The sequence below is a fragment of the Pristis pectinata genome, chromosome 27 (assembly GCF_009764475.1).
Source record: "Pristis pectinata isolate sPriPec2 chromosome 27, sPriPec2.1.pri, whole genome shotgun sequence".
Taxonomy (NCBI): domain Eukaryota; kingdom Metazoa; phylum Chordata; class Chondrichthyes; order Rhinopristiformes; family Pristidae; genus Pristis; species Pristis pectinata.
In genome coordinates, this window is record NC_067431.1 from 1,998,050 (window position 1) to 2,014,916 (window position 16,867).

Below are 16,867 nucleotides of genomic sequence, written 5' to 3' on the forward strand. Positions count from 1 at the left end.
ATTGAATGGAAAGGGTGTAGAACGTAGTGTGATCCGCACAGACATATGTACTGTTGCACATGTGGAGGGTAAGGGCCAAATATGAATGGGTTAGGTAGACCAATCTCTACATTGTGATTCTGATGTGCAAAGGTCTGGACTTTTGAAATGGAGACATGAGGTAGAATTCCACTTAAGTACCACCATAGAACAGTACAGCACGGGAACAGGCCCTTCGGCACATGATGTTTTGCCAAACTAATTAAACTAGTAGTTAAATGTCTAACCTCCCTTCTGCTTACGCAATGTTGATATCTCTTCATTCTCTGCACATTCATGCCCCTATCGTATTTGCCTTCACTACCACAATTATTTGATGGTCATTATTCCAGGCACTCACCACTCTGTCAGAAAAATTTGTCCCACTCATCTCCTTTGAACTTACCTACTCTCACCGTAAGTGTATGCCCTCTAGTATTAGACATTTCAAACCTGGGAAAAGATACTGGCTGTTTATCTAGGCCTCTTATAATCTTACAAATTGCTATCAGGTCTCCCCTCAGCCTCCACTGCTCCAGAGAAAACAACCTAAGTTTGTCCAACCTCTCCTTATAGCACATGCCCTCTAATCCAGGCAACATCCTGGTAAACCTCTTCTGCACCCTCCCCAAAGCCTCCACATTCTTCCTTCAATAGGGGTGACCAGAATTGAATGCAGTACTCCAGATGTGACCTAACCAGAGCTTTATAAAGCTGCAACATAACTTCTTGACTCTTGAATTCATTGCCTCAACTAATAAAGGCAAGCATGCGATATGTCTTCTTTATTGCCCTATCAACTTGTACAGCCACTTTCAGGGAGCTATGGACTTGTACCCCAAGATCCCTCTGTACATCAACACTATTAAGGGTCCTGCTATTAACTGTGTACTTTCTCTTTACATTTGATATCCCAAAGTACAACACCTCACACTTGGCCGGATTAAACTTCATCTGCCATTTCTCTGCCCGTATCTGCAACTGATCTATATCCCTTTGGCAATCTTCCACACTATCCACAACACCATCAATCTTGTATCATCTGTGAACTTACTAACCCACCCATCCACATTTTCATCCAAGTCATTTATATGTAAGAAAAACAGCAGAGGTCCCAGTACAGATCCTTGTGGAACACCACTATTCAATAAGTCTCATCGACCACTACCCTGTCTTCTGTGGGCAAGCCAATTCTGAATCCAAACAGCCAAGTCACCCTGGATGAGGCTACCATGAGGGACCTTGTCAAGCCAAATCCATGTAGACAATATCCACAGCTCTACCTTCAATCACCTTCATCACCTCCTTGAAAAACTCAATCAGGTTAGTAAGGAATGACTTGCACCACACAAAACCATGCTGACTGTCCCTAACTAGGATATGGTTTTCCAAATGCTCATAAATCCTATCCTTAAGAATCCTCTACAATAGCTTCCCTACCACTGATAGAGACTCACTAGTCTATAGTTTCCAGGATTATCCCTATTTCCCTTCTTGAATTATGGGACAACATTAGCTGCTCACCATTCCCCTGGGACCTCGCCTGTGGCTAGAGAGGACATGAAGATATTGGTCAAGGCCCGAGGAGTCTCACCTGCCTCTCTCAATAACCTGGGATATATCGCATCAGGCCCTGGGGACATCCACTTAAATGTTCTTCAAGAGACCCAGCACTACCTCTTTCTTTATCTCAAAATGCCCTAGCACATCAGCATGCTCCACACTGATCTCATTATCCTTGACGTCCTTCTAAGTTTATCACCTTCGCCCTTAATACTCCTTGCATTAAAATAACACACTTCAGACCTTCAGTCCCATCGTGTCTATTCCCTTGTTTCTGTCTGTTCTTCCTTGCAAACTTACTGGTCATGACATCTACCTTCCTCAACCCCTCCACTTTCTGACCCAGTGCTCTGGTTCCCATCCCCCTGCCAAACTAGTTTATCCCCTCCTGATTAGCACTGGTGAACCTCCCCGCCAGAATATTGGTTCTCCTCCAGTTAATGTTCAACCTGCCCCTCTTGTACAGATCACCCCTGCCCCAGAAGAGGTTCAAGTGATCTAAGAACCTGAAACCCAGCCCCCTTCACCAGCTCCTCAGCCATGTATTCATCTGTTCTGTCTTTCTACTCCTGCCCTGACTAGCACAGGGCACAAGGTAAATCCAGAAATCACTACCTTCCAGGTCCTACTTTTCAGCCTCTTTCCTAACTCCCTATACTCATTGTGCAGGATGTCAACTCCTCCACCTTCACCCCCCCCCCCCCCCCCCCCCCCCCCCCACCACACCTTCCTACCTATGTCGTTGGTGCCAGTGTGCACCACAACCTCTGGCTGGTCACCCCCTCTCTCGAGAATGTTCTGCAGCTGCTCCAAGGCAACACCATCCTGGCATCTCTTTAGTAGCCACAGAACCTCCTGTCTGTCCCCCTATCACGCCTCCTATCGCTATTGCCCTGCCTGACTTTACCCTTCCCTTCTCAGCCTCAGATCTGGTCACAGTGCCACCGACCTGGAAAACACAAGTCCTTACCTGCAAAATAACTTGTAAAATGCTACTGCTGTCTCCTCCCCTCTGCTGCTAAGGCCGCTGGGACTGAAAAACGCAAGTCCTTGCCTGCAAAACTACAAGAAAATAAATGTGGAATTTAAACATACTCTGTTCCAGACCTCATTTTATGTACAACAGAACTGAATAACAGAGGCAAGCTGAGAGTGAATGCCCTTGGCAGGAGACACCATTTGACCAAGTGAGGAATCAAGAAGTCCTGTGAAACTCAAGCAAAGAGGCTGATCATCAGAACCCCTGGACATTGCTATCAGAGTTCGTCAGGGCACTCTCCTAGGACCAGCCATCTTCAGTAACTGTCAATGGCCTTCTTTCAATCCTATGATCAGAAGAAGGTATAAAAGTCAAAAAACTGCTGAAGAACTGCTGAAAATTTGGAACAAACACAAACAATGCTGTAAAAACTCAGCAGGTCAGGCAGCATCTGTGGAAAAAGAAGCACTAACATAAGTAGGGATGTGTGCTGATGATTGCACAATATTATTCCCATTTGGTCATTGACTTCAGGAAAGGGGACGCGGTGTACATGCACCTGTCTACATCAACAGTGCTGAGGTCGAGAAGGTTGAGAGCTTCACGTAACTGGGAGTGAACATCACCAATAGCCTGTCCTCCAACCACGTAGATGCCATGGCCAAGAAAGCTCACCAGCACCTCTAGTTCCTCAGGCTAAAGAAATTTGGCATGTCCCCTTTGACACTCACCAACTTTTATCGATGCACCACAGAAAGCATCCTATCTGGATGCACTACGACTTGGTATGGCAACTGCTCTGCCCAGGACCGTAAGAAACTGCAGAGGGTTGTGGACGCAGCCCAGTGCGTCACAGAAACCAACCTCCCCTCCATGGACTTTGCCTATACCTCTTGCTGCCTTGGTGAAGCCGCCAGCATAATCAAAGACCCCACCCACCTGGATCATTCTCTCTTTTCTATACTGTGATAAGACTATTGAATAGTTCCCTTATACGATGAGATGGACTCTTGACCTCACAATCTACCTTGTTGTGAACTTACACCTTATTGTCTACCTGTAACGTACTTCGCTGCAGCTGTGACACTTCATTCTGTACTCTGTTATTGTTTTTAGCTGTCCTACTTCAATGCACTCTGTACTAAGTCCATGTATTTGCACTGTGTAATGAATTGACCTGTACGATCGGTATGCAAGACCAGTTTTTCATTGTACCTCGGTACAAGTGACAATAATAAACCAATTCCAATTTGCTACTCAGAAAATGAAACAGTCCATACCTTCATGTGGGTAACAGTCAGGATCTGATAAGTAGCAATTAACATTTGTGCCTTTTAATGACCATCCACAACAAGAAACAATCTGACCATCTACACTTGAATTTAACTGCATGGTCACTGTCAAATCCCCTACCATCAACTCCTGTGGAAGGGGGGGTGAGGGGGTCTATCATCGACGAGAAGAGTAACTGGACCTGTACATAAATTCTGTTGTTACAAGAGCAGGTTAGAGACTAGGTAACCTGTGGTGAGTGACTCGCTTTCAGGCTCTGTAAAGCCATTGCACCATCTCAAGGCACACGTCAGTTGTGCGATGGAATACTCTCCAGCTGCAATAACACTCAGGACGCACAACACCACCAGGACAAGGCAGTCCCCTCGATCGCAACCCGCCAATGATCCCAAACATTCAATCTCTCTGCCATGATTCTAGTATTAGCCAAGTACAATTGCAAGGCCACACTGTTCTGACAGCACCACGAAGAACAAGGTTAGCAGGTGCACAGGAATACCACTGCCCACAAGTTCCCCTTCAAGTACCGTGCCAGCCTGGCTCATGTTATTTGTCATGCCTTCATTATCATTGGGCTTCAGGAAACAGTGCATCATCGCCACCTTAAGGACAGTTATGGATGGGCAATAAACTTTGGTTGCCAGGAACATCGCATGCTGTAAGGGAATGGAGAAAAGATCTGCACAATGTGGTTGCTCTCTGAAATAACCCAGCAAGCCCCTCAGTTCAGGGGTCGGCAGGGATAGGCACTCAATGTTAGTAAATGCATGGGGTAGCAATAAATAATATCATGAAGACGTATAACACAGAAGCAGGCTCTTCGGCCCATCTTGTCCATGCAGACCATCAGAAACCTATCTATACTAATCCCACTTATCAGCACTTGACCCATAGCCTACCTTGGTGATACTTTTTAAATGTTGTGAGAATACCTGCCTCCACCGCCCCCTCAGGCAGTGTATTCCAGGTTCCAACCATGTTCTTTTTCAAGCCCCTTCTAAATCTCTACTACTCACCTTAAGCCTTTGTCCTCTAGTTTTAGTTACTTCTGCTCTGGTGAAAAGTTTCCTGCTATCTACCTTTCTATATGCCTTTCATAATTCTCTACATCTCTATCAGGTCCCCCTCAGTCCCCTCTCCTACGAGGAAAACAATGCAACAATGTGTTCAGTTTTGGTCGCCGCATTATAGGAAGGATGTGGAGGCGTTGGAGAGGGTGCAGAGTAGATTTACCAGGATGCTGCCTGGATTAGAGCGTATGGAATATGAGGAGAGGCTTAAGGTGCTAGGGCTTTATTCACTGGAAAGGAAGAGGATGAGAGGAGACATGATAGAGGTATATAAAATATTGAGAGGAATAGATAGAGTAGACAGCCAGCGCTTCCTTCCCAGGGCATCAATGCTCAAGACGAGAGGGCATGGCTTTAAGGTTATGGGTGGGAGGTTCAGGGGAGATGTCAGGGGGAGGTTTTTCACCCAAAGAGTGGTTGGTGCATGGAATGCACTGCCTGGGGTGGTGATGGAGCCAGATATGGAGGACAGGTTCAAGAGTTTGTTGGATAGGCACATGGAGGAATGTGAGATAGAGGGATATGCGGGAAGAAAGGGTTAGATAGTGTGAGGGTGGTTTGATGGACGGCACAACATGGTGGGCCGAAGAGCCTGTTTTGTGCTGTATGGTTCTATGGTTATCCAGTGTCTCCTCATAACTGAAATGTTCCATGCCAGGCAACATTGGTGAATCTCCTCTTCACCTACTTGTATGTACCCGCATGCTTTCGATAGTGTAGTGACCAGAACTGCACATGATATTACAGCTGCAGCTTAACCTTGTACCAAGGCCTCCTGCTCTTGTACTGTATGCCCAGCTAATGAAATTAAGCATCCCTTCACCAACTTATCTACATATGCTGTCACCTTCAGGGATTTTTTTGGATTTGTATGTCAAGGGCGCTTTTTTTCTCTGTGCTGCCTAGAAACTGCCATTCATTATGAAGCCCCTATCCTTACCTTGGGGGGGGGGGGGGGGGGGGTAGAAGCATCACCTTGCATTTATGAAGATTAAATTCCATCTGCCTTTGTTCTGCCCAAATTACCAGCTGAATATCATCCTGCATCCTAAATTAAACTCTCCTTGCTATCAATGACACCACTGTCTGCAAAGTTACTAATCCTACCTCCTGCACTCGCATCAAAGTTGTTACTGTATATAACAAACATCAAGGGTCCCAGACTGATTCCTGCGGTCCACCACCGATCACAGGCCTCCAATCACAAAAATAATCCTTTCCAATTACCAAGCCATGTCTCCTATTACCAAGGCAGATTTGGATTTAATTTGCCAACTTGCCTTGGGTCCCATCGGCACTAACCTTTTGGACCAGCTTTCCATGTGGGCCCCACATTGACCACACTGTCTGCATCAAAATACTTAGTTCCCACTTCAAATTATGGAATCAATTACGTTTGCAGAAAATTGTCTAAATTCATGATTTGATAAAGAAAAATTCTTCCCAATGGCTGAACAGCAATAGCCGGAGGTGTAATTTAGTAAATTTTGCAGAACTCATTACCATAGGTGACAAGCAGAAATACTTTATGCAACCAATTGTTAGGGATAGGTATCTTGATGGAAAGTATTTAACAGCAGTCTTCAAAAGCAAATTGCATAAGTTGAAGGGTAAAATAATGCTAAGGATATGAGGAAAGGGAACCATCTGCACTATTCTGAAAGAGCTGACACAGATTTGATGGTCTACAGTCCATTATCCTGTGATTTCCCATCATTGCCTCTTCATGTGACATTTAGCAATGAGTCCACAACAAACTGAATTAAAACTTGCCCTGTGATTCAGGCAGCACCTTCAAATAAGATGCCATCCTTCTGTTCGACTCACTTTTCATTTTTTTTCCCTTTGTTTTATATTTTCATTGCCATTCTATTCTGAGAGGCACGATCAAGGAATATACAAAGTTAGTATTGACATTAGGCAGTTCCAACTGTTTCCATAGTTGTTAAAGATGCAAACAATCTAAGTTACTTCCTGGTCGGTACTAATGCTGTGTGCTCTTCTCCATTACAGGTTGGCATTCACGAAAGGGCACTTTCCCAAGCTTGCCGAATGTGCCCACTTCCACTATGAGAACGTTGACTTTGGCAGCATACAAGTGAGTGGCACTTTATGGATAGCACACTGCACCAGAACATGAATGTGTTGTTACTCCTCATCTTATGTACCAATATTATAACAGATTGTGAGATACCACAGTATTGATCTATGCCTCTGCAGTAATGCAACAACACAGGGTGTTGCTTATGTGGAATGAGCTGCCAGAGGAAGTGGTAGAGGCTGGTACAATTAAAATGTTTAAGAGGCATTTAGGCAGGTACATGGATAGGAAGGGTTTAGAGGGATATGGGCCAAACACAGGTAAATGGTACCAGCTTAGGTAGACAACTTGGCTAGCATGGACGAGTTGGATCTGTTTCTACACTGTATAATTCTATGATTAGTCACTTTATCTTGGCAAAACATCTTTTATTTGGGAGTGTGAATGAGCAAAATTTTGACCGCAAGCCACATAAGAACATAAGAGAGCAAATGACCAAAGGTTTGGTAAGAATGGAGTATTAAGTGTCACTTGGAAAAAAATAAGAAAGGGATATGGAAGGATTTACAAAAGGAGTTCCTGAACTTGTGATCTTAATAGCTGAAGGCATGGTGGCTAAATAGTCTTTCTCATAATTGAATTTGGTGATAAATAAGAGGCCAGAAATGGGGGTGTGTAGGAATTTCACGTTTATATTGCTGAGTTATCATCAAGAGAAAGGGAGGGACAAGGTAGAGACAGCATTTGGAAACAAGACACACAAAGAACCAAAGTAAGTTGGTGAGGACAGGTAAATAGAGAAACAGGATTGGCAGAAATCAGTATATGAGCAGTAAGATTGGGATGACCAAAGGGGAGTAGAACAAGGAAGGCCAATCAGGAGTGTGTTGGTATATCACAGCTATGGGTAACAAAGGCATGGATGAAAGCTTCAGCTGCAGATGAGCTAAGCAAGGATACCACTAGACAATGTTACAGAAGTGGGGGTGGGCAGTTTTAGTGATGTTGTAAATGTATAGTCCAAAATTTATCTGTCCAGTATGACACCAAAGCTATAGGCAGTCCCCATGGTGAGCATTGTAGTAATTTACTTAGTGAACATAGTTTGTGATGGGAATGTAGCGACTGATTCTGTACTGTTGTTGCGACTGCATGGTATTAAGCTGTGTTTCCAGGTTATTCGCAACACTGCTGACTTGGGATTTATAGATGATGGCTGGTCTTTGCAGGGGTGGGATTCACACAGACCAGTGAAAATGACAAGCAGAAGACCTGGTGTCAAGTAGGAATTTCAAACCCAATTCCACCTCATGCTGCCTGAAAAACCACAGTAATCCCCTTTCTACCCTCGATAGACGTGTAATCTCTTTGGAGAGATGTAAAGCCAAGGAAAAAGCCAGCCCAATAAATTACGTTAATAAATGTCATTCAATCCTCTCTTTACCCCGCAGGTGATAACAACCTGTCCACGAATGTCAATAACCAAGAGCACGAGAATATGTTAAATGTTAATCCATTTATCCCTTATATAATGTAATATTTGCCCCAGAAAGAACAAATCTGTTTTGTGCAGACCTATTTCTCTTCATTCATCTAAATCCTTTTCCTTAAGATTTTGCTCCTCTTTTGCATACCTTAAAAAAAAATACTTAGTATAATCTCCAAATTTACTGGCCATCCAAGACCACTGACCAGGTCATTAATAGAAGAAGACAAGTGAACCTAAGACTAATTTCTTTCTGTGGGGTTGTGGTGTTGTGTAGTGAACATCATTAGTAAGAGAGAAAAAATGTTACAAGGCAGTACATGGGGAATGGGATTGGAATGGGGAATACTCAATGCTGTATGAATGGGATTAATATAGATGTGCATTTGATGGTCACTGTGGACCCTGTGGGTGGAAGGCTTGTTTCCTGCTGTATGACTCTGCCTTCTGGCTATCAACCGTTGGCTACAACCGTTGGTCCTGAGAATTAGAACCATTTGCTATTCCAGGGTATAAACTTCAAATTCTTCTATTTGTATCCATCCACCAAAGTCATGGATCTTTCCATCGACAACATAAAGGCATTATATTCTCTTCTGCAAAGTGTGGCTCAGTATTTGTAAGTAGCTCCCCCACTCATCAAAGGAATATGTCTTAAGATCTTTCTAGCAACATCTTAATCATATATTTGAGTCTTATAGTTCTCTGGCTTGGACTTGGAACCCAATTTAAAAAAAAACATGTTACCTTCACTTGAAAGTAACAATGTCAAACACAACTGGTATATTCACCCTCATTTTAAAATCCTTGTATGGTCTTGGCTGCTTCCATCTCTATCACTTCTTCCAGCTCTTTACCCTTCATGATTAATGGGAATGACAGCATGTGGTTAGCTTCCAGACCAGGATCTGAAAGCCTGAACTACTGACACAACTGTGTAATTTGAACTTTCTCAGTTCTAGTGAAAGGTCATTGACCTGAAACATTGACTTTATTTCTGTCTCCACAGATGCTCCCTGACCTGAATACTTCCAGCATGTTCTGCTTTGTTTGTGTTTTAATTGGCCATTGCTGGAAAGGTCAGGATTTATTGCCTATCCCTAATTATTCTTGAAGGTGGAGCCTTTCTGAACTCTTGCGTTCCTTATGATGAAGATGTTATTGGGAAGAGAGTTCCAGATTGTGCGGATGGAAGTGCTTTTTCTTTTCCAGCATCTGCAGCTTTTGCTCGAGGGCCACTCTGCTGGCACTATTATCCAATCCCAATCCTACAGCTTTGCATTTCTCCAAATTTAATGACACCTGTCCTTAGCCATCCCAGCTCCCCAGTCAATCTCGGTTCATCTTTATCTGTTTCCCTGTTGCCTTCTGCTATCAGGAGCAAATTTGAGGTTGGTTTCATTCCTCACTGATCACAAGTGCTCATCTCTGAGGAACTCCGCAATATGTTGTGGTGCGTGTTTGCCCTGTGATACTTTGGGTGATGAGATTCGTGACTCGGTTAGGATGACGTTGATCTCCTGTCGCCTTTCTTAGTGGCGCAGCTGCCCTCTGTTGGCTACCAGTGCATGTATATTTCCAGTGATTGCTTTCGTCTACAGATGGCAGCATTTGCTTTCATTTACTTTTTGTATCTTATTCTTGATCTCTTTCTCATACATTGTATTTTAAACACTTTCAGAACTTGGTAACATTTAAATGTTGCATAATTTCTGGTTTACAGGACAAATTCATTCTGTGGGATGAGAATCTGTTGGCAAGGCCAGCATTCATTGCCTGTCCTTCAATGCCCTTGAGAAGGTCAGGGTCTTGAACCATGCAGTCCTTCTGGTGAAGGTACCCTCACTGTGTTGTAAGCTAAGGATTTCCAGGATTTACACCCAAATGTTCCCCAGGAAGCGCACAGTGTGTGTTTTCCAATATATTTCCAGTTAGCTGTCAGATCAAGCATACCTGAACCTAGTGATATTTTAGGTTGCATCTTCTTTTGCAAGTTAAATGTATCAATAGTTGCTTGAAGATTGGTCTAAATGGAACAGTACATTCACATCAGTGACTTGGGATCAAAATCTACTCAACATCAAGATTGTACATGCAGTGCCAATCAGGTGACAGAAAGCCCTGTTCTCGGGCCATGGAATAACATCAGTATCAGATCAATTATTCGGAAAGTAAAGAGCCAAGATGCAATGGAATGTTATAATCAGAAAATAAACCAGCTGTCTTCAGAATGAACCATGCCCATCAGCACCAACCTATGAAATGCATCACTAGCAACAAAACAAGCTAAAGGGATCAGCGTATTTGCATAAACATCCCCCATTGGCTTCAGGTACTGCGCAAAACTCTACATTCGGAGTTCAGCTTTCACCCGGTCATGATTTATGGTTTAAGTCATCCTTCAGAGACTTCACTACAAAAACCTAGGGCCCATGCAGTACTGAGGGAGTGCAGTATCTGCTGTGCCAGCTTTCAGAATTAAAGGCTCTATGTGAATTCTCTGGTGTTCATATAAAAATATCTGATGGCAATATTTTGAAGAAAAGAGATAAACTCTGAGGCCGCCTTGGAAAAATTGTTTTTGAATTTTTTCCAATTAAAGAACTCTGTTCCAGGAATAAATGGCAACCATAAAGAGGTTACACTTCCCTTACTTTGAGAATGCTGCACAAGAACATAGCATAAGAACATAAGAAATAGGAGCAGGAGGAGGCCATCTGGCCCATCGAGCCTGCCCCATCATTCAATAAGAACGTGGTTGATCTGGCCATGGACTCAGATCCACCTGCCTGCCTTTTCCCCATAATCCTTAATTCCCCCACTATGCAAAAATCTATCTAACTGTGTCTTAAATATATCTAATGACGTAACCTCTACTGCTTCCTTGGCCAGAGAATTCCACAGATTCACTACAGTCTGGGAAAAGCAGTTTCTCCTCATCTACGCCCTAAATATATTCCCCCAGATCTTGAGGCTATGTCCCCTAGTTCTAGTCTCACCTACCAGTGGAAACATCCTTCCTGCATCTATCTTGTCCATCCCTTTGATAATTTTCTTTGTTTCTGTTAGATTCCCTCTCATTCTTCTGAATTCCAGTGAGTACAGTCCCAGGCGACTCAATCTCTCCTCATAGGCTAACCCCCTCATCTCTGGAATCAACCTGGTGAACCTCCTCTGCACCACCTCCAAAGCCAGTATATCCTTCCTGCACGTGGCTTTTGGAATTATGGTCCAATCCCATTTATTTGTGCTTTGCACTGCGTCAGTGGCATGTCAGCAGTGACCTGCTAGATGGCAGTAAAGTTTAATAACGAGTTATGACTTTAAATGTCATATTATTTAATTTCAAATTTGCTCAAAATAGCATGAGAGGCGGAGGCTTCATGAGTTCAAAAACAGTGCAGGAGAGAGAGGTCTCCACGAGGAGATCAAAGACAGTGGGGGAGAGGAGCTCTGTGAATTCAAAAGCAATGGGAGAAAGGAGGGGTTCCATGAATTCAAAGGTAGTGGGGGAAAGATAAGTTCTTCCTTCTGAAAGCCATGTGCAGTATTCTCAAATTAAGGGCAGTGTAACCTCTTCATGTTGTCATTTATTCCTGGCACAGAGTTTTATTGGTGGAAAAAATTCAAAACTAATTTTTCCAAGGGGACTTCAGGATTTTCTATTTGGGTTTTAATTGGTTAAAATTTAAAAAAAAATCATGGTCTAATTAAAGGCCAGGACACCAGGATTTTCAAATAGATCCTTTTTAAATTTTGGATTTTTTTTATGTGTACCTGAAAATACAGGCAGGGCCTCTGACTAATATCTCTTCTGAAAGCTGGTCTTTCAAAGGTTAATTGAAGTTTTCCTTGATATTAAGATGTTGCACTCTCCCAGAGCTGCACAGGGGTTTTTGGGACGGTGGGTAGTAGTCATTAAGTATAACACAGGCAATGGAGAAAATGGACACAGCCACAGTAAGGGCACGAATAATATTGATATGGATTGATATATTTGATAATGGAGGATCAATTGCATGAGTGGGTGTAGTCCACAGACCTCATAAAGGGAGAAGAGGTGGAGGAAGAAATATGCAGACAAATTAAGGAAATGAGTGAAATAAATCAAATAGTAATGGGAAACTTCAAGTACCCCAGTGTTGATTGGAACAAAGTGGTAGGTGAAGAGGATAAGGGAATGGATTCCTACAATATATGCAGAATATGTAAAAACGAGGGAGGATTCATGATTTGCTTTGGTAATGCGGAATGAACAAGAACAGGTAAGGGGTTAGGGTAAGTATTAGGGGAACATCAAGGCAGTCATAATCATAATATAATGCACTTTAAAATGATGACAGAGAAGGACTGGATGAAAACCAGACTAATGGATTGGAGAATCGCTGATTTTGAGGAGCTGAGAATGGAAGTTGGGAAGTTATAATGGACAGCAACGTAGGAGTGCATGGTAAGAGAGAGGAGCAATAATTGAAAAGATGTCAAAAACAATTAAGAAGGCTAAGTGGAAGCATGAAATTAAATTGTCAAGGAACATAAAACAGTAGCATAACCTTTTACAGACACATGGAGATAAAAGGTTGGGGTGGGAATAGGGCCATGAAAGAATAGACGAGATACTACAAATAACAAAGGAGAGATGGCAGAAATATTCAGTCATTATTTTGCTTCAGCATTAACCTGGAGGTAGAGCCCTTGGTATGATATTATATGTTGAGATGAGTAATGAAGTAGCCATATATTCATGAAAAAAAGATAAAAATAAGCTCATCAAACTCAAAGACTAAAACCCTGGGTCCAGGTAAATTGCATCCTCTCATCTGTAAAAACTAAATAAATAAATAATCTGTGGGAGTAGTTTTCTTCTTCTTGGGCAGTCCCTTGGGACTGAGGATGACTTGCTTCTTCTCTGAGTTTATGGATTATCTTGTGGCTAATGAGATCTGCTGACTCTTTCACATGTGGGGCAGGAGGTAACTGGCAGAGCAGGTGGATGGGTCATTTGTGAGGTGGTACGCTCCTTCATCTGCTTACACAGGGCTTCTGCATGCTCCTGATGCATGGCCTCCAGATTCTCAAAACCAGCCCAGATGTTCCTCCTTCAGTCTGAGCAGTTGTGGGCCAGGAGTCAGTGGAGATGCTGCATTTCTTCAAGGATATCTTTGAGCAAATCCTTGATATTTTCCTTTACTCACCTGGTAATCTCTTGCTAGGTCTGTTTTGTGTCAGGTCTGAGATCTTGATCTTCAAGTACCCTTTTCTTCAATCAACTAAATTGCTAGCACATTTAAGGTGGTGGTGAATTATATCAATAATGTCTATCTCCATCAAGCAAGTAGGTGTGTGGAACACCCTCCTTAAATTTGGCTGCCCACTGAAATTGGTCTCCATCCTACATTTGCCCACTGTGGCAGGCAGGTATTAACCAACAGGTCTGCAACAGAACCAATCTTAATGAAGGCTGGTGTCAAACAAGGCTGCATTATTGTCCCTTCACTTTACTCAGTCCTACCAATCATACCTCTTACAAACACATCTAAGTGATTAATATCACAAGCATCAAAGATCCCAGCCCTGATCCTTGTCATACACCACTGGTCACAGACTTACAATCAGAAAAGCAACTCTCCACCTCTGCCTCTTATTCGCAGGACAATTTTGGATCCAATTTGTCGGCTTGCCTTGGATCCCATGGGCTTTAACCTTTTGGACCAGCGTACCATGAGGGACTTTGTCAAAGGCCTTAATAAAGTCCATGTGGACCACATCTACTGCACTGCCATCAGCAGTATACTTAGTTACCTCTTCAAAAAACTTCAATCAGATTAGTGAGACGGGATTTCCCATGATCAAAGCCATGCTGACCATCTCTTATCAATCCCTGTATTTCCAATTATAAATAAATCTTGTCCCTCAGAATTTTTTCCAATAATCTCCCTACTACTGGTGTAAGACTCATTGGCCTTTAGTTATCTGGCTTTTCCCTGCTGTCCTTGAATAAAGGAACCACATTAGGTATTCTCCAGTTAGATGGTACCTTGCCTCTGGCTAGTGAATTTGCAAAAATCATTATAGGGCCCCAGCAAATTCTTCCCTTGCCTTCCATAGCAGCCTGGGATACATCTCATATGGTCCTGGGGATTTATCCACCTATAATTGTTCCAAGACATCTAACACCTCCACCACCACCCACTCCTCCTTAATGATCTAGAATATCGCCATCCCTCTCTCTGAACTCTTCATCTTCCATGTCTTCTCAGTGAATACAGATATAAAGTATTCATGTAAGACCTCACCCACATACCCTTGGCTCATGCTCACATTGTTGCTTTCGTGATTGCCTCTTTCTTATTTCTAAGTTCTACCCATTTGACTTTGTTTGAAGAGCCTTCCAACATATCTTTCCTAGTCAATATTATGATGCCCCCTCCTGGTTTTCCTTCCCCCTCTATCATGCCTGAAATCTCTACACCGCAGAACATTGAGCTGCCAGCCCTGCCCTTCTTTCAACCAAGTTTCTGTGATTGCAATAATATCCTATTCCCATGTGCTGATTAATGCTGTAAGCTGATCAGTCTTACCTGTCAGGCTTCTTGCATTAAAATGTATGCAGTTTAGCCTGCCAGTCCACTTGTGGCTTATCGTGCTCCCATCTGTTCTGCCTACAGGACTTAGTTTATCTTCTACATTTGATTGCATCTTCTCACCTGCTGTAATAATAGTCTGTGTCCAGTCCCCCTGCCAAGTTACTTGAAAACCTCCCTGACAACAGGAGTAAACCTCCCTGCAAGAATATTGGTCCCGTTCCAGTTCAGATACAACTTATGCTGCTTGTACATGTCTCACCTGCCCATCCAGCAGTCCCAATGATCCAAGTTTCTAAAGCCCTTTCTCCTGCACCATCACTTTAGCCACGCATTGATCTAACCTACCCTCCTACACTCATTCACCTGTGGCATAGGATATAGTCCAAGATTACAACCTTGAATGCCTCACTTTTTAGCCTTCTACCTGACTCCCTAAATTAATGTTGCAGGATCTCATTCCTCTCTACCTATCTTTAACACCATAACCTCTGATTGATCAGAATGCCCTGCAGCTACTCTGATACATGGCTGACCCCAGAACCAGGGAGGCAGCGTAGACATATACAAGACGGCAGTCTTGTTTGTGACCACAGAAATGCCTGTCTGTTCCCCTCAGTACCAAGTCCCCTACCACCATAGCTTTCGTAGTCATTTTCCTCCCCACTGTCCAGCAGAGACAACTACAGTGCTCAGTCACCCCAATCTCCCTTCATTCATTAGTCCTGCTGTAGCAGGAATCAATCTGGTGAACCTTTGTTGCGCTTCCTCCATAGCAAGAACATCCTTCCTCAGACAAGGAGACCAAAACTCTCCAAGGCACTGTGCAATTGCAATAAAGCGTACCTGCTCCTGTAGTTAATTCCTCTCAATATGAAGGCCAACATACCGTTTATCTTCTACCTGCTGTACCTGACTACTTACTTCATTGGTACTCGTGGTTATCCGCATTATACTGCACCTGCTGCAAATTTGCCCACTCGCTGTTCAAATCACTCTGGAGCACCTCTGTGTCCTTCTCCCAGCTCATTCTCCCCCCCAGTATTGTATTATGCACAAACTTGGATAGGTTACATTTAACTCCCTCATATCAATCATTAATATAAATCATGAATGGCTATGGTCCAAGCATTGAACCCTATGGTACCCTACTGGTCACCATCTGACACTCTGAAAAGTACCTGTTCATTCCTTCTGTTTTTCCTGTCTGCCAACCATTTCTCTATCCAATTCCATGCCACTGGATTTTTCACACTGATCTCTTAGATGGAATCTTGGTGAAAGTCTGAAAATCCAAATACACCACACTCACAGGTTCTCATCATCTGATCTACCACCATTTGCTTTACATCCTCAGAAAATTCCAGTAAATTTGTAAAGTATGATTTCCCTTTCAAGTTATCCATACTGATTTTAACTGATCCTGTTAATCTTTTCTAAATGTTCTAATAATGGACTCAGCATTTTGTCCACAACTAATGTCGGGCTAACTGGTCTATAATTCCCTGCTTTTGAGGAACATTAGCTATCCTGCAGTCTTCACTTGTGGCTAATGAAAATGCACAAACTTCCATCAGTACTTCCATCTCATATGGCACTGGGGATTTTTCCACCCTTGTGCATGCCTAGACATCTAACATCTCTACCTTCTTAATATTGACTATCAATGTATCTCTCCCTGAACTCTCTATCCTTCATGTCCTTTTGCTTGGTGAATACAGACTAGAAGTATTAAGTTAGATCCTCGTCCACATCCCCTGGCTCCACAACACAGATTTTCCCTTTGGTCCCTAAGAGGACCCACTCTTATCTTAGCTACCCTCTTGATCCTAA

General features: G+C 43.0%; 1 protein-coding gene across 6 annotated transcripts in view; it reads left to right on the plus strand.

Annotated features, from left to right (window-relative positions):
• Positions 1 to 16,867, plus strand: part of arhgap32b (Rho GTPase activating protein 32b) — a 389,535-nt gene that overhangs the window by 210,722 nt on the left and 161,946 nt on the right. For all 6 annotated transcript variants that reach the window (XM_052039785.1, XM_052039788.1, XM_052039787.1 and 3 more), the window contains one exon: positions 6,937 to 7,021. In XM_052039785.1, coding sequence (XP_051895745.1) covers positions 6,937 to 7,021 — 85 coding nt within the window. The remainder of the gene's footprint in view (positions 1 to 6,936; positions 7,022 to 16,867) is intronic.